Source organism: Ictidomys tridecemlineatus, chromosome X (genome assembly GCF_052094955.1).
Source record: "Ictidomys tridecemlineatus isolate mIctTri1 chromosome X, mIctTri1.hap1, whole genome shotgun sequence".
Taxonomy (NCBI): domain Eukaryota; kingdom Metazoa; phylum Chordata; class Mammalia; order Rodentia; family Sciuridae; genus Ictidomys; species Ictidomys tridecemlineatus.
Genome location: NC_135493.1, coordinates 81,437,874 through 81,456,034, shown reverse-complemented (window position 1 = coordinate 81,456,034; position 18,161 = coordinate 81,437,874). Strand labels below are relative to the sequence as shown.

At 42.4% G+C, this 18,161-nt stretch overlaps 2 protein-coding genes across 5 annotated transcripts in view; one reads left to right on the top strand and one right to left on the bottom strand.

Moving 5' to 3' along the window:
* Alas2 (5'-aminolevulinate synthase 2) overlaps positions 1–7,475 on the top strand; it is a 22,798-nt gene extending 15,323 nt beyond the window's left edge. The window contains exons 8-11 of the mRNA XM_005339799.5: positions 605–769; positions 1,205–1,473; positions 2,853–3,015; positions 7,187–7,475. Coding sequence (XP_005339856.1) covers positions 605–769; positions 1,205–1,473; positions 2,853–3,015; positions 7,187–7,350 — 761 coding nt within the window. The 3' untranslated portion in view covers positions 7,351–7,475. The remainder of the gene's footprint in view (positions 1–604; positions 770–1,204; positions 1,474–2,852; positions 3,016–7,186) is intronic.
* Apex2 (apurinic/apyrimidinic endodeoxyribonuclease 2) lies at positions 3,611–18,161 on the bottom strand. 4 transcript variants are annotated; one of them, XR_013431829.1, is made up of 9 exons: positions 17,891–18,161; positions 16,614–16,697; positions 15,820–16,000; positions 15,165–15,311; positions 14,225–14,294; positions 5,239–9,452; positions 4,856–4,891; positions 4,098–4,203; positions 3,611–4,006 (listed from the first exon to the last, which is right to left on the bottom strand). XR_013431829.1 is itself a non-coding variant. In XM_005339796.5 (6 exons), the coding sequence occupies exons 1-6, from the start codon at positions 18,045–18,047 to the stop codon at positions 8,535–8,537; spliced, it is 1,557 nt and encodes a 518-aa protein (XP_005339853.2). In that variant the 5' UTR covers positions 18,048–18,161; the 3' UTR covers positions 4,182–8,534. The 4 variants fall into 4 exon arrangements, 2 of the variants coding, with proteins under 2 accessions (XP_005339853.2, XP_013220398.2); XR_013431828.1 differs by having other exon boundaries at positions 4,856–9,452; XM_005339796.5 differs by lacking the exon at positions 3,611–4,006 and having other exon boundaries at positions 4,182–9,452.

Below are 18,161 nucleotides of genomic sequence, written 5' to 3'. Positions count from 1 at the left end.
AAGATGGGAGTGAACACAGAAAAGGATATAGTGACAGAAATCTGGAAAGACAAACAGAGAGGGTTGGTGAAGAATAAATATATTGACAGGACTCTTAGTAATACCTGTACAAAAAAATTGAGTGGCAAATGAAATTAGAATTGTATTAAGCTAGAGCAAAAGATGACTTTTTCAACTTATTTAAACAAAGGCATCATACAGGCTAGTGCCAACCCAACACAGAATAACAAACACACAGAATTACAGGAGAAAAAATTCAAAAGTTGCTAAGAATGGTAGAAACAAAAGGCTAGCCAGTCAGAATGGAGTAAAAATAAACACAGAGAGCCAAGCCTTGATCCCAGGCTTGGGAACCCCCCCCACACACACACACTCACACACACACACACACACACACACACACACACACACACACACACACATAGAGTTAGGGTGTGGGTGGGGTGCAGGTGATTTGGAATAGCCCCAAGTGTGGGTGCACACACTCCTCTCTCTATATAATACCCTTTTCCAATACAAAGTAGGTATGAATGGGGAATTCCCCACTGGAGATAGAACTGGGATGGGTTATGATCCCTTACCCATATCCCTTGGCTTTACCCAGGTGCCATCTGTCCTCTTGAGGAGTTGTGTGATGTGGCCCACCAGTATGGGGCCCTGACCTTCGTGGATGAGGTCCATGCTGTAGGACTGTATGGGACCAGGGGTGCTGGGATTGGCGAGCGTGATGGAATTATGCACAAGATTGATATAGTCTCTGGAACTCTTGGTAAGTGAATATCTTGGGCCTTTCTTATGTGCAATTCCAGAGACGAGACCCCTTTTCTTCTTCCTCCCCAAATCTTCAGAAGCTAGGCCAAATAGCCAGGTTCAACTTAAATAAATGAAGAGCTGTTTCCCTCCCCCCATACAGCCCCAAGCTTCATTTTAGCTCAACTCCTTGCCCTAAACAGCTAAATGTCCCCACCCTGCTCCTGCCTATCTAATCATTACATATGGCATGACTTGAAAGTCCTATCTCAGAGCCACAGAATTATTAGCTGTCTGCCTTGTCATGGACAGAAGAGGTGAGCAGAGGCTTGGGAAGGGAATTTAGAGCCCCAGCTTCTGGTTTATTTCCTTGTGTTGCCTGGGGAATGATCCTCTTCTTCTAGCGAATGTTTACTGATTACAGGGTGTGAATCTTTCTCCTACCTGTCTCCAGGCAAGGCCTTTGGCTGTGTGGGTGGCTATATCGCCAGCACTCGTGACTTGGTGGACATGGTACGCTCTTACGCAGCAGGCTTCATCTTCACCACTTCACTGCCCCCCATGGTGCTCTCTGGGGCTCTAGAATCTGTGCGTCTGCTCAAGGGAGAGGAGGGCCAAGCCCTGAGGAGGGCCCACCAGCGGAATGTCAAGCACATGCGCCAGCTACTAATGGACAGGGGCCTTCCAGTCATCCCCTGCCCCAGCCACATCATTCCCATCCGGGTGAGAGCCCCACCCTCTCCACTGCCCTCCCCACCTATCTCTTCTGAAAGCCTTCTCACCCTAAGCAAACCCACACCAGCTCTTGTCTTCTGCTCTGTTTTCCTGTGAACATCCTCCTTATTTCCAGGTTTTTCCCCCTTTTGAAAACTTATCAGCCATTCTGGATTAACAAATCTTTTTTGTGCATCACCTATTACCTCATGATTATTAGACTGTCCTGAGCCTCACAATATTGAGTACTTAGAGCCTATAACTCAGTGTTTTTCAAATAGTTCATTAAGAGCAATAGTGTGTTACATAATCAGCTTGGTGGATTATTAACTTTCATTAAAAAATTAGAAAAATATAGAATAGGAAATGTAGGAGCACACCATAGTAAAAGGTATCAGTTTGTGAGGAATTTGTTGTTTTATACGTGTATGTGTGTGTGTGTGTGTGTGTGTGTGTGTGTGTGAATGTAAAGTAAAAATGTGTTAATTACTGAGAATTGAGGTCAGGAAAGTAAAATCCAAAGCCACATAACTAGGTGCTATTTTGTATCCCCAACTATGTTTGCATGTTTACAGCCTTTAATAGTGAATTGCTACTTGTTTTTTAAATGACATATATTTGTGTGAGTCAGTAAGTCAAGGTGAAGAAAGGATACTTAGTTGTGACAATTTTGTAGATGAAAAGTATAGTCATCTCTCAATACCCATGGGGATTGGTTCCAGAACCATCCATCAATACCAAAAATCTGATTGTTCAAGTTCCTTATATAAAATGGCACAGTATTTGCATATAATCTCTGCAATACTCCCATATGCTTTAAGTCATCACTAGATTACTTATAATATCTAACACAATGTAAATGCTATATAGTTATTAAACTATATTGTTTGGGGAATAGCAAGAAAAATTCTGTACATGTTCATGATGTACCCAATTTTTTTAAAAATATATGTTTTTGATCTGAGTTGGTTGAATCCCTGATGTAGAACCTATGGGTTGAGATCCAACTGTAGTAACTGCCGTAGGATAACCCAATATTCTCTTGAAAGACTGCTTTTCAAAATACTTTTTGTTGTTGTTGTTGTTTTTAAAGCATCTCAGAAGTGAATTTGGTAGGTTTGTCTTCTCACTGGGAACTACTCCAAGTTAACCAATGTAGTTGCTTTGCAAACAGCTTCAAGACAAGGCCTCACTTCCACCCCTCCTTCAATTTCAATTGTTGAGCATCTCCTTGATAGAAATTCTGGAGCTGCCACTTAAGAAATCCTTTATGAAAACAAAGTCCCCAAAGTGCTGTTCCTTGATCTGATTACCTTCACTTGCTCAATGGAACTCATGATGGTGGGTCCAGGGTAGCAGGTACTGAAAGTTCTTTCTCTTGGGCCCAGGTGGGTGATGCAGCTCTCAACAGCAAGATCTGTGATCTCTTGCTCTCCAAGCATGGCATCTATGTGCAAGCCATCAACTATCCGACTGTTCCCCGGGGTGAGGAGCTGTTGCGCTTGGCCCCCTCCCCCCACCACAGTCCTCAGATGATGGAAGATTTTGTGGGTAAGTCCTCAATATGGTTTTTTACAACAACTATACACATCTCAGCCCCAAGATCTGAAGAGGCCAGATTTCATATATTATAAAAATTTCTCTAACATTTACCATGTGCCAAGCCCTATACTTGGGTCCCAAATGAATGAGAAATAGCCTATAGACTAATAGTGCTCTAGCTCAGTTGGGGACATGATGGCATACACGACATTAAGGGGTGATCAATGCTTAACAAAAGACAGTGTGTGGGGGAACTATAGGAGCTTATAGGAAGGGCCTGATCCTGCCAGGGATTTCAAAACAGGCCTCCTAATGGAGATGACATCTGAACTGGATCTTACAAGGTAAAAGTGATATTGGGCCAAGAGAAATAAAAAAGGTGTAGAAGAGGGAGGTGTTCCTAAAGATGAAAGAGCACAAAGAAAGGCAGGAAGGTGAGAAGTATCTTGAGATATATCAAAAACAATTAGCAGGTATTACTGGAATGTGGGTAGTAGGAATAGAGTTGGGGAAGAGTCAATCTATGGGTCTATAACAACAGCACAAGACAAGGACTTGACTGGGAGGCTTAGAGAGCTGAGTCATTATGGCAAAAAGATGCCAATTTAGTCAATTCACTTAAAGTTTACTGGACTTCTGTTGGGGATAGTTTTTAACACAGGGCCTGGCATAAAGCACATGTTCATTCCAGGTCTTCAGGATAAAAGATATGTAGACAGTTGCTGGTCTAGAAGAGGAGTCAGACAAAGAGAGTACTTGTTCAGTGTGGTGAGTTCTAGTGTTCCGGGAGCTGGATGGAGAGTTCATTTATGGCTAGAGAAGGTGGGAAGGATGACACTGGAAAGGCTTTGTGGGGGAGGAAGTCTTTGTGGTCCATATTGAAGTACATGCAGATATGATGCAGGATATTCGAGAATAAGGGAATTCCAGGAGAAATAACTTAGAGATAGGAAAGCAGAGAGCCTGACTGATAACAGTCACGGTCTGGAACGCTGGAAATCTGTAAGAGTTGAAGGAAAACAAGATATATAGGTACTGTTACTCATTCGCTCAAAAATATTAAATAATTCTGGCTTTTATTAAGTACTTACCATGTGACAAGCACTGTTCCAAACACTTTACATGTATTAACCCATTTAATTCTCACAAAACCTTCATGAGGTAGAGAGTTTCCATTTCTATTCATTTTCATTGTGTCTATGTGGAAATTGAGACAAAAATATAGTTACTAGTCTAAAGTCATGTAAGTAGTATGTTGGGATTTGTGGGGGGGGCTGTTTCTATCTTCATGGTCATAACCACTGGGTCTACTGTCTCTCTAAGCTAATAATGCAGACTCTCGGAACTTCTCTTCAGTGTTCTATATTGGTCTGTGAATCAATTCTAGAACTTTCAGGTCTCTCAATGTTTACTTAGGCTGGGATTTTGCAGGAAAGGTACATGAGACACATCCACCATGAGTCCACAAATACCACAATCTCACAGGCAAATCATCTTCAAACTGCAAATCTTTATAATCTCTCTTAAATCCATTTTCCTTTACCCACTGCCACTTCTTTAATCCATTACAACATAATTTCTTCTTAATTTCCATTTCTCTCTTGTTCCCCTTTAATTCTTTCTCCATACTGACCACTATAGGGATTTTTCTAAAAATCGGACAATATTGCTCCCTTGCTTAAACATCTTTTTCCCTATTATGTAGACTCTGGAGCAGTGGCCTCTACAGTAAGATATTCAAGAAGATATACAGGGCAAGGGAATGGAATACAACATTTTTATGATTATTCTTATCTTAAAAATAGGAAATTAAGGGACTGGGGTTGTGGCTCAGTGGTAGAGCGCTCACCTAGCACATGCGAGGAGCTGGGTTCGAGCCTCAGCACTAAATAAAAATAAATAAAATAAAGACATTGTGTTCAACTACAACTAATTTTAAAAAATAGAAAATTAAGCTTTACCCTTACTGATTTCAATATGCAGGCTCACAATAATATATATCTCACAAATAAATATACAAAGATTGGAGATACATGCTTAATCATCTGTACTGATTAGGTATGTTGAGTCCAAAGTTTGTAGACCCCTGGTCTATAGAAGAGTTGAAGCTCCTTGGAATGATATGCAATGCCATTCACATAGTGATATTTATGCTCTCTCTTCTTCCCTACATGCATTTTCCTCTGGCTATTCCAAATCACTTTTGGTCCCCTCATTTTGTTGTTCTCTTACCTCTGAGACTTTGTTAATGCCTCTTCTGATTGGAATGCCCTTCTTCACCCCTTCTTCTGTATTACATCCTTTCACTTTCTAGTTTTAACTCAGGCATCCTTTCATTTATTCTTTCAACTAATATTTATCAAGTACTTATTGTAGGCCAACACTGTTCTAAGTGTCGGGGATCCACCAGTAAACAAACCAACACAAAATCTTTACCCTCCTGGAGTTTATATTCTAGTAGAAGAGGATAGTTAAAACATTTTTAGAAATAAGCAAATTAAATGGTATGTTAGTTCTTAGCACTATGAGAAAAATATAAAGCAGAAGTATGGAAGTATGGGGGTAAGGCCTACTTTGGGAAAAAGAAAACATTAGAAAAAGGTATTAGAGTGGAAAGTACAGAGGCCACTGAGGTAACACTTGAGCAAAGACTTGAAGAAGGTAAAGTAGTTAACTGGGCAGATATATAAGGGAAGGGTATCCCAGGCAGAGAGAAGGGCATAAGGCAGGGAAGACCCTAATAGAGGAGTATTCTTTTTCTATTTCAGGAACAATAATAAGATGATTGGGGATGTTGTGTTGTAAGCAAGTAGGAAAAATACTGAGCATATAGAGGCAACAAGAGGCCAGATTGTGCAGGGTACTGTAGGGCATTGGAAGGATTGCAATTTTTACTCCAAGATCTTTTGGAAGGATCTGAGCAGAGGATAGACATATCTGACTCAAATATCATCACCATCATTATTATTGTTGTTGTTGTTGTTGTTATTAGGTACCAGGGATTGATCTCAGGGGTGCTTAACCACTGAACCACATCCCTATCCCTTTTTTAAAAAAAATATTTTTTGATACAGGGTCTTGCTAATTTGCTTAGTGTGGCTTTGAACTTGTGATCGTTCTGCCAAAGTCTTCTAAGCTGCTAGGATTGCAGACCTGCACCATTGTGCCTGGCTTGACTCAAAATTTTAACAGAATTGCTCCGACTTCTATGTTGAGAATACACAGAAAGGAGAAAGAGTGAAAGCAGGGAGACCAGTAAGGGGTTACTGTAATATCCCATGTTAGACATGATGGTAGTTCAAACTTGATAATAGCAATGGAGGTGATGATAAGTGGTTGGATTTTGAAGGTAGAACCAATGATATTTGCTGGCAGAGTGAATGTGGGATGAGAGAAAAAAAATAAAGGATCACTCTGAAATTTTTGGACTGAGCAACAGGAATTGCCATCAATTGAGATGAGAAAGGCTGAAAGCAGAACTGGTTTGTTGGAAAGTAGGATCATTAGTAGCTCAGTTGTACCCATATGAAGTCAGATATACCTGTTTGATGTCCATATGGAGATGCAGAATACTACTCCTACTGGATACACAAGTCTAGAAAACAAGAAAGAGTTCTGGGCTGGACAGGAAAATTTCAGAATCATCCACACAGAGTTGGTGTTTATAGCTGAGACTAGACAAGATTATCAAAGGTTTGAGCATAATAAAGGTTAAGGACAAAGCCCTGGTACACCCTAAGATACTTCTGATAGCTAGGTCAGATTTCCTTCTCTAGGTTCCCATTGCTCCTAGTAATGCCCCATACACTGTGCCCCAGCCTCCCTTGACTGATGACATAATGTGGGTTACTCTGTCATCCTGTTCACCACACTAGATTTTCCAAAACAAATAGATCCACTTCTCAGTCTACACATATCCTGCACTTATGGAGTGGTCCAGGCCAAGACAGAATGATTTCAAATTGTATCAAAGGAGTGCTTTCCAAGTCTTCTATTTATACAGCCTAGCACCCAAATGGTAACATCACAGCTCACACTGGAGCAAACAGATTAAGCTACTTCTATCCCTGAAGAACCTCAAAAGGCTGAGGGGATCAATATCATGGTGTATCTGTACTGACACAGGATTTGGAAGACCAAGTCTAACTAATTCTTTCCTTCCCCTCTTTATCACCTTCAGAGAAGCTGATGGTAGCCTGGACTGAAGTGGGGCTGCCCCTCCAGGATGTGTCTGTGGCTGCCTGCAACTTCTGTCACCGTCCTGTGCACTTTGAGCTCATGAGTGAATGGGAACGTTCCTATTTCGGGAACATGGGGCCCCAATATGTCACCACCTATGCTTAAGAAGCCAGTTCCATTGGATGCCCATGCCACCTGTACTTCATTTGGGGTGAGACCTCCTCTTGACCTCTGCTTTGTTATATGCCTCTAGCTTACTTGAATCTGAAAATAAAGAGCAAATTGCAGCATTTTCACCCTCTGTTGGACAGACAGCAGACAAATACACTATTCTGGAAAACCCTGGACAAGTGCCAGACCCAAAATGAAACCAAATATCACTTGTTATTCTGACCACCCCACTTTACTGACAAGGAAACCCAGATGTGGAAAGAGGAAAGAAATGCCTCATATAAAATGGTTTTTCCAATGGTTTCAGCAAAAATCCAGGGATTGACTCTTCACTTGTAGGCCTGAAATCTGGGGCCCATGTACACTATAAAGCTAAGAGATGGTAGATCCTCACTAAACTGCCTAGAATAAAAGAATAGTTCCCCAGAACTGCATTCAGCAGTGCAGGGAACCACTACAGCCCAGCACTGCTCTCCTTCCTCCCCACTTCCATTGTATTAGGCTACAAGCATTTGGCAAACCCAGTTCTGAGATGGCTTCTTTAACTCAACTTTCTAAGCACATCCAAAATTTTCAATGTAGTACACTGAATTTTTTAAAAAACAGACTTTATTTTGAACATATTTCCCTGCAAGAAGAGGTTTTTAAATCACAACTTCCTAGGGCAGCTGGTTCTCATGAACTTCTGACAGGAAGGTAGGAAGTGGGGTGAGGGACTGGGTCATAGCACTAAGGCACAAGAAGCTCACAAACAAGGATGTAGGCAGGCAGACAGAGAGAGAGAGATCTTGGAGGAGGAAGAGGAAGTTGAGGTAGAGGGAGGGACACCTTGGGGGAGGAAAAGAATGAGAAGGAAGACAAAGAAGAAAGAGGAGGCCTGGCATGATGGTGCATGCCTGTAATCCCAGTGGCTCAGGAGGCTGAGGCAGGAGAATCACAAATTCAAAGCTAGGCTCACCAAAAGTGAGGTACTAAGCAATCAGTGAGACCCTGTCTTTAAATAAAATACAAAATAGGGCTGGGGATGTGGCTCAGTAGTTGAGTGCTCCTGAGTTCAATCCCTGGAACACCCCCCCCCCCAAAAAAAAAGAAGAGAAGGAAGGGAAGCAAGGAGGCCTTAGAGAAGAAGGCAGCATAGAATGGGTGATCATGCCAGATATCCCTAGGTCTCCATGGGTTCAGCTGGGCTTGCTCCAGAGAAAGAAGTTGCAGCGGGAGGAAGGGTCACTGGGAGGACCCCGGGGCCTGGCACACATGTAAAAGTGGCGGCCCAGGTTGGGTCCTGGCTTTTTTACAGTTCGCATCACACATGGTTCCCTGTGGCCACTGCAGAGGGGCATGGGTGAAGGTCCCCCAAGCACAGACTTCCAGAATGAGGTCCGTAACTCCTTTTCTTCTTTACTCTCTGAGTGCTTGGCCTGCCCTTCTACCTCTCTGGCTATCACCTCCTCTTCTAGTGTCTTTGGGGTTGTGAGGTTGTTCACCAGAGGCAAGCTAAGCAGCTCCAATTCAGGAGAAGTTTTGGAATGGCTGGAGGAGGGCTGGAAGTAGTTCATCAGGTTTGTCTGGCCTCTTCTGGAATTAGCCTGACTTGGCCGAGGCCTGGTTGAGCGCACACGGACTTTGTTTTGCTGCTTCGGTACCTGTGTTTGATTGCTGAGCCGCAGCGCTGACTTTTCCAACACAGGTTCTTGTTCACGAGGAACTAGGAAGCGGAGAATCTTGAGCTGGGTACCTGCAAACTCAGGGAGAAAGCGGGTGCACAGAGGAGGGCACTGTTTTGCAGGCACAGAGGACACATTCAAGGTGGCACCCACAGGGCAGTGGTCAGAGCCCATCACCTCAGGTAGCAGGAAGGAGTTCTGGAAGGTATCTATTACCAGGGTCCTATCCCCCAGCACATAGTCAAGCCTAGAACCATAGTTGAGATGTCGGGCACCACTAACCACGGACCAGCAGGTGAAGGCCCTCTCCTGCTTTGGTTGGAAATAGCGGTAGCTATCAATGAAGGGCCCTCCATGGGATCCAGCCTGGCACCCCAGGTTACTGAGTAAGCCGTCCATCCATTTGCGTCCTGGGTCCTCTTCAAAGCATTCCTAGATACCCAGAAATGGAAAATATGGTTGTTCCAAAAAAAGACTACTGCTCAAGATCACACACTTGAGAACTGGTAGAGTTGGGATTTGTTTTCTAATTTTCTGATTTCCCTCCATACCATGGTACACTTACCTTGCACTGGTCCATAAATGTCAAATCTGAAAGTCTGTTGTTTTCTTAATCTAAACAATTCCCAGAAATGCTTTTTGAAAGAATGGAAAACAGGAAAAATAGTTGCCTCTAGGGAGTAGTGGGGCAGAGATTAGGAGTTAAAGAATGTTGGCTTTTCCTTTAAACCCTCTGGCACTATTTGGTTTATCTTGTGTGGGTCAAAACTCTCACTGACCATCCCTTCCTCCTGAAGTCAGAGTCCCTAGAGATCCATGTCTGACTACTTCCTTTGGCTCTGATCCCTGATCCATCCATTCATCTATCTAATCTACCCACTCACACATACAATACAACAATGTTCACAGAATACCTATTTTGTCTCAGGCATGAAGCTAGGACAAAAGTAGACCTAGTCCTGGGGTTGAAGGAGGCTTCCTTTTGGTAAATGACCTGGAGCTGAGATGTGAAGACCAAGTGGAAATAACCTAGGCAGAGAGGGCTCCAAGTTCTGAGAGCAGCCTCTATGATGGGCCTGTGAAGGGAAGATCAGATGGGGAACACCAGTAGAAGACAGCCACCATAGTCCATGCAAGCTAGAGATAATGGTCACTTGGACCAGGGTGGTGCTAAAGGAGGCAGAAAAAATAAATTGAGATGATTTGGAGGTAGAATCAATAGTACTCACTCACCAACTGAATGTAGGAAAGAAGGTAAAGAAGGACAGTAAGAGCATAGTTCCCAATAGGATAATAGTGCCATTTAGAGACAAGAAGATTAGAAGAACCATTCTGCTGGAAAGCAGACATGTTCTGCCATTTTGAATACTGCCTTTGTCGTCTGAGCTGGTAGTTCTCTTTTCTTGGAAGAAAGAAAGAAGGAAGTGCACTAGAAACATCTAGGATAGCCTTGAAATAAGTTGAGAAGGCATAAAGGTATACAATACTATCACAGGAAGTTGAAAGAACTGACTAAGTAAATTACTGTTGAAAAACAAAGCAGGGAGGAACTGAAGCCTTGTACTCTGTAATGTTTACCCCTGTACCTACCATACCACCACCACCACCATTCTCTCAGTTCTGCTCATTTTCCCAGCTGAGAGCCATATCCACGTTTGTGTTTCTCTCCTGCAAACTAATAAGAGATTTTCCTAGAGCCCCTTTCTGAGCCAAGTACAGGGATGAGTAACTGCACCAGCACTGATGACCTCTGTGATATCATGATACATATATTTTGGTTTTCACCTCTGGGTCCTGGTTCATTAACTCACTTCTAAAGATGTCAACCGAAAGTAGAATTTCTCTTCCCCAAGGTAGGTCATAGAAACTGATCTTCTCAGCCTTCAGCTAGCCATTAAGGAATTCTGTGACCTGTCTTTGTATAATAATAGCCATAAGACCCTCATGCCAGAGGGGTCCTGCCTGAACCAGAAAGGAAGGAATGCTAAGAATCTGAATGTCAAGGCTTTGTTGAGTTTCCCTACCCTATGTTTAGCAATCATGCCTATGCAATGAAGTCTTCATAAAACCCCAAAAGGACAGGGTTCAGAAAGTTTCTAGACAGTTGGACATGTGGAAGCTTGCAGGTGAATAGGAACTTATCCACATGCTAAGAGAATGGCATACTATTAAGTCCACAAGAATGGAAGTTCCTGGGACTCTTCCAAAACACACCCCATATATTTCATCATCTTACTGCTGATTTGTAAGCTTTAAAATATCTTTTATAGTAAACCAGTAAATGTAAATATAGTGTTTGCCTGAGATCTATGAGCTGCTCTAGCAAATTAATGGAATTTGAGGAGGGTGTTGGGAGAATTTCAATTTATAGCCAGTTAGTCAGGAGTTCTGGAGGCCCAGACCTATGACTGGTTCTGAAGCAGGGCAGTCTTGTGGACTCTCCCTCAACATGTAGGATTTGAGACTATCTCCAGGTAGACAGTACTGGAATTGAACTGGAATAGAGTACACCCACCTGGTGCCCACTGTTGCAGAAATGCTTCCTTGCTTACTGGTAGGGAAAAATCCCCACACTCTTTCCCCCACTCCCATATGTTTTAAGGTTACTGAAATCTTCTGTGCTGATTGTTATGGTGTGAGAACACAAGAAAAACAGGCAGTTTGTCCAACAAAGAAACACTGTACGTGAAGAAGGCCAAGACAAGAAGTGGCTTATACATTCTGGGGCAGTCGTTCTCAAGCCTGGCAGCATAATAAAGTCACCCCAGGGGCTTTTAAAGCATACCACTATCTGGGCCCACACCTAAGAAATTCTGATTTCATTGTTCTAGAGTGCTGTTAATGAACTGATATTTTTGTCCAACTATGCATCCAGGGATTATGAACCACTGGCCTAGAATTAGAAATGAGAGGGTCATGTAAGAAAAAAGCTAGAAGGGAAGGTATGACCACCAATTTGGGGCATAGTAAGAAAAGCCAGAATGATAACAGTTTTTGCAAAGGAAAGAGACATCTGTCTGGAGTAGACAAAGTGTGAATGGAAACTGAGTATGGAAATGAAGATAGGGCACAGATCAGAAGGTGCCTGAATGCCTGTTCTTAATGTTTTCTCTGCATTACAGAGATAGATAACTAGTATTGAAGGTTCATAAGGAGGAAAGACAATGCATTAGGAAAATGATATGAAGACAATGGGAGAGTCAAGGCCCTAAAAAGGTGGTCCCAATTGCACCTCACTTCACATAAACTCTCACAAGAATAGGACTTGCAGGTCTCCATGTACACCAAGCACCTTCTCAATTTGAAACCTTTGCCCACATTGGAATGGTTTTCTCTCCTTATCCCAAAACTCCATTCTTATCTGTTAAGATCCAGCTACTTATAGCAGCCTGTCCTAATGTCCAAGCTCACCCAGGAATCCCATCTCTGGGTTCCCCTAGCCTCCTGAGCTGCCATCTCTGCCTGAGCCTTGAGAATATCACTCCACAAATTGGCTGGCCACTTGTCTACAGCCCATCAAAACACTGAGAAGCCAAGAGCTGGATATGACTCACAACTAAGTTCCCAGCACATAGTACAGGACCAAACAAGGGCAGGGTCAGTAATGTCTGTCAAATGAAGGAACAATCCTCAGTACTTTTAGAATCAGATTTCAACAGGACTATATCAAACAAAAAGCTTCTACCCAGGAAATGAAACAATAAACAGAATAAAGAGAATAAAGAGACAACCTCCAAAATGGGAAGAAATAATTGCACACTATTCAACTAACAAGAGATTAATATCTAGAATGTATAAGGAATTTCAAAAACTCGACAACAAAATACAAACAAAAAATCTGATTCAAAAATTGGCAAATGACCTGAACAAACATTTCTCAAAAGAGGACATACAAATGGTCAATAAGTATATGGAAAATAATCACTATCACTAAGTATCAGGGAAATGTGAATCAAAACCACAATGAGATACCATCTTACTCCAGTTAGAATGGCTATGATCAAAAGGACAAAAAATAATAGATGCTGGTGAGAATGAAGAGAAAGACAAAGTCTCATACACTGTTGGTACCAATGTACATTAGTACAGCCACTGTGGAAAACAGTATGGAGTTCCCTCAAAAAGTTTAAAATCAGGGGCTGGGGTTATAGTTCAGTGGTAGAGCACTTGCCTCACACGAGTGAGACCCTGGGTTCGAACCTCAGCACCACATAAAAATAAACAAATAAAAAATAAAGATATTGTGTCCATCTGCAATAAAAATATTTTTTAAAAAAGTTTAAAACCAAACAGCCATGACTCCTACTTCTAGGTATACATCCAAAGGAAATTAAATCAGTATGTCAAAGACACATCTGTACTCCCAAGTTCATTGAAGCATTATTCATGATAGCCAAGAAATGAAATCAATCTAGGTGTCTATTGATGGATAAATTTTTTTAAAAAAACACAGTGCCAGGCATTGTGGTACACACCTATAATCCCAGCAACTCAGGAGGCTGAGGCAGGAAGATTGCAAGTTCAAAGCCAGCCTCAGCAAATTAGTGAGAACCTGTTTCTAAATAAAAATTGGGCTGGGGATATAGCTCAGTCAATCTCCAGTATAAAAAAAGAAAGAAACCATACTATACATATAAAATGGAATACTATTTAGCCATAAAAGAGTGAAATTCTATCATTTGCAGCAAATGGGATGGAACTGAAAGACATCATAAAGATAAGCCAAGCACAGAGAGACAAATGATATCATTCATGTGGAAGCTAAAAATGTTGATCTCATAATCAACTGGTTGCCAGAGTCTGAAAAGGGAAGGGGAGAAAGGGATAGCAAAGGGCTACTTAATAAACATACAGTTTGATAGAAGGATAATATTCTAGGGTTCTGTAGTATAGTGGAGTGACTATAGTTAGCAACTATTTATTATGTATTTAAAACTAGGTAGTAGAAAGGATTTGAATGGTCCCAACACAAAGAAACAAAAATTTGTGGCGGTAGATATGCTAATAATCCTGATTTGGTCATTATATTTTGTATATATGTATGAGCATATCACATAAATGTGTATAATTAAGTGCCAATTAAAAACACAGAAGAAGAGTATTTCACAAAAGAAGCTGCCCCTAGGGCCAAGAACTCAGCATTGGCTGGCTGAGTGAATAGAATCACAGTCGGGAAGAGGGCCAGAGACTAGAGGGACTCTTACCAGGTTGACTGCATCACAGTGGTCAATGCGGCGGTGGGCTGTATTCAGGTCACCCAAAATGATCACATGGCTGAAAAACACAAGGTGGGGTTGTCAAGTAGGCATTCAAGAAAGGGGAGCAGTTGTCCTGAACCATATTTTTTTTCCTAAGCCTAAGGGCTCAGATGGGCCACCTTCCACACTGAGACTAGCCAACAGCTACTTGCGTTGCAGCTATCTACCTCTGCCACCATGCCACAACCTGAATTCCTCTACAGCTGATCAACCAAATTCTGTGCTCCAAAGGTGACAGTGCTGTTTGACATGAGCACCTCAATCATGTCTACCTAATGCCATCTTTGTTGTACTTCAAAACTCAACTCAGGTAACACTTCCTCTAGGAAGCACCCCTTGATTACACTAACCCACCCTCACTTTCCTGTCCTTCCCAGGAACAAGACTTTCATCTGCTTCCAGGCACTATTACCACCCTCATCTCATTTCATCCTTAAAACTATTCTGTGAAGCGGGCTTTCATACACTCATTTGACAAATGGGGAGAGGTAGGGATAGCCTTGGTATTCATAGGAGAAGCAAGGATATGTGTTCAAAATATAAAACTCATGGGCTGGGGTTGTGGCTCAATGGGAGAGCACTTGCCTTGATGTGTGAGGCACTGGGTTCGATTCTCAGCACCACATATAAATAAATAAATACAATAAAGGTCCATCAACAACTACAAAATAATTTTTTTTAAAAAAATACAAAGCTCGTGTTTGTGTCGCTTTACCTTGTACACACAGCTCTTAAGAGAGCAAAGCTTATTCAGGTGGGCATAGTGATGTCTGCAACTAGGCTTTGAAGGAACAGAAAGACTGTATATACCTTCCAATGGAGCATGACAAAAGGTTGGGCACCCAGGACAAACTCAAAGAAGCCTTGCTGCCCAGATTTCCAGTACCTGCCAGCTGCCAAGAGGGCTTCTGCTCGGATCTGCAGCAAACGATAGAAGCGCATCTTAAAGGTCAGCCGCTCAGGCTTCCCAGGGTCTGCGTGGGGGCAGTACACGTTGATAAGGGTCAATGTCCTCTCTTTTCCTTTCCAAGTGCTGGGGAGAAGAGAAAACCTCAAATAGGGTCAGTTTCAAGGCTTCCCCCACCACACCACATGGCTTCTACTTAATGGTTATCCACAGGATAGAAGAAAAGGATTAGAAAAACACTGAACTCAGAGGACTTGGGGACTGACTACAGGTGAGTCAAGGAAAGGGGCATGTAGGATGCCAACCAAGTAAACCAGGTGACGATGCTATCATTCATTAAAACAGGATACCCAGAAAGCGAGCAACGTGGGTTTGGTATTGGCTATGTTGTTTTGGGGGTGCCTGTAGTAGTAAAAGGGCTGGATTTCCAGGCCAGTCCCCCATTGTGAGAACTCAAGGCTCATAATGGTACATAATTTGCCAGGGTCACATAGTGAGCAGCCCAGTCACAACTAGCGTCCAGAAAAGGCAAGTTTGGGAACTTTTCTATAATGAATGCATGTTTATAAAGTGAGCTCTCCACATAAAGACTAGAACCAGCAATGCTCAGTGGCAGGGGGATATGGGCTATTACCGGATCTTGTGCTGTGTAAGGAGGGCCCGGCCCTCACTATCCAGAGCTCTGAGCTCCTCTTGTGTGAACTCATCTGTGTTTCCGTAACAACCCACGTCTGGATTCTGGGTGGCAAATAAGCCACTCAGGCCTTCTTCAGCAGCCACTGGGGTAGCGCTATCCTTACAGAAGGTAGCTACACCTGGGGACAAAGAAGATATCTGAACAGGACTGGCAACCAACAGTCTGTTGGGCAGCCTGCCTCATTCCAATTGTTCCCACAAAAGTTACTCTTCATAAAATGTGGCACTGACAAATTGTCCCAACTCAAGAGCCATGGATGGTTCCCTAGAATGTGGGGCAATTTTAATACCTCAGAGCCTCAGTTCCTTCATCTAAAAAGCTACAGAATAATAACAGCTAATGTTCTAATTATTTTACAGGGACATATGGTAACTGCTCTTAAGTTATTATGTATTATTATTATCACATGGATTACCTATCCTAGTTTTCCAGTTGAGAATTCTGAGGCACAAAGAGATAAGTCTTTCCAGAGGGTACACAGGGAGTGAACCATAATTTGAACCCAGGCAGTCAGGATCCAGAGCTCACAAAAATAACCACCACACAATTGTACTTATTGTACAACAAGATAATTATATACATAAAAATACACTTCATGTAACTTAAATTTTATGGGGCTTTAGCTCTTTGGACTAAAAATCTAAATTTCTTATTACTTTCTCAACAATATTAGAAACCCTTTCTTCTTACCTGCCTAACACTAATTTAAAATTCCCCCAAACCCAATTTACCAGAATAGCCACTTCGGCTGCGGCTGAAGCTGAAATAGGAGTTATAGCCCTCAACGATAGCCAGGGGCTCTGTCAGCACATCCCCTGAAAAAAAGTATAACATTAAGTCAAAGGTAAAACTAGGACCCAGAACACAAAAAGGCCTGAAATTACAGTTGTAGGCTAATAGTATTGGCACACATCAGAACCAGCGTTTGAAGGAAAAATGAAGTATCTATGATCAAAGAATCTAGAAAGGTAGAAGAGTCAGAGAGGGAATTATATCAATATAATAAGGTAGGGAAGTGAGGACAGCCCATGAAGTGGAAGGTGGAGAATTAGTGAGTGGGGAGTGAATCAAAACTAAGCCTAGAAAAAAAGGGGAGAGAATTGAACAACAGCAGAGGAGGTAGAGAGGGATGTTGGGAGGGGAGGGGAGGGGAGGGGGGATAGTAGGGGATAGGAAAGGTAGCAGAATACAACAGTCACTAATATGCCATTATGTAAAAATGTGAGTATGTAACAGAAGTGAGTCTGTATTATGTATCTGGGGAGTTCAAAACCCAATTGAGTCGAATGTATGAAAGATGATATGTCTTGAGCTCTGTAATGTTTTGAACAACCAATAAAAAAAAAAAAAAGAAAAAAAAAAAAAAAACTAAGCCTAGGGGTCTAAATGATGGAAAGGAGCTAGGAGTGGGAAATGGGAACATGGAAAAGGAAAATGGGAATCTGAACTGGGGTGTAGGAAGATAGGAAAATAGCAGATCTGAAATGGTGATGATGAGAGAAGAAATTAGGGATCCTGAGGGAGTGGGGGAAAGGAAATTAGGTCTAAACTTGGGGTGGGAAATGAGGTGGAGATGAGGGTTGGCATAAATAAAGGGAACTGGAGGTCTGTGGTGGCAAAAATTATAAAGTATGAACAAGAGGCAAAGATGGGGTGGGAATTAGAGAGGGACAGAGAACTGAGGGGCCTTGGGGGTTAGAGATGGACAATGCATAGGAGGGGGAATTCAAAAGGCCGAGTTGGGGCAGTAGAATTAGTGGGAATCTGAGTGGATTTGGGGATTTCACAGGCGAGGCAATTAAAGTCCCATAGAGGACAGGAGATGGGAGTGGGAATTAGGGGATCTAGCTGGGATAGACAATGGTGGTTAGAAGAGAAAAAGATTCTGACTGGGTTTAAAGGACTCTTAAGTACGAGGAAGTGGGAGAGTGAAATGAGATAGAACAGAGGACAAAAGTTAGCGAGAAAATAAGAATATGGTAAGGATTTTGGATTATTGAGTGCTCACTAGTCACTTTGGTCTCCTGGAGACAGACAATATCAGCATCCAGTTCATCCAAAATGCGTCTCATGGCCATGGAGGTACTGTTGCTGGTTTCCTGGCACACCACCCCTTGCAGGGGACTTCGGATTCCATTTATGTTCCAGCTCACAATGCGCAACATCCTAGTAAACTGTAATACATCCGCCACATCCAGCGTCTAAGGAGCGGGCAAACTGCTTGGCGCTCGGAAGTCGGTTAGACAGCGCGTTTGCGCGTGCGTTTGCGCAGGCGTTCC

Bases quoted from the DNA above. Each gene is read 5' to 3' on its own strand.
- Apex2 (XM_005339796.5), bottom strand. From the start codon at position 18,047: ATGTTGCGCATTGTGAGCTGGAACATAAATGGAATCCGAAGTCCCCTG. The intron at 15,312-15,819 runs GTAATAGCCCAT...TCTTCTCCCCAG, and splicing joins CTTACACAGCACAAGATCCG to CACTTGGAAAGGAAAAGAGA. The intron at 9,453-14,224 runs GTAAGAGTCCCT...CTGGGTATCTAG, and splicing joins ACTGTGATGCAGTCAACCTG to GAATGCTTTGAAGAGGACCC.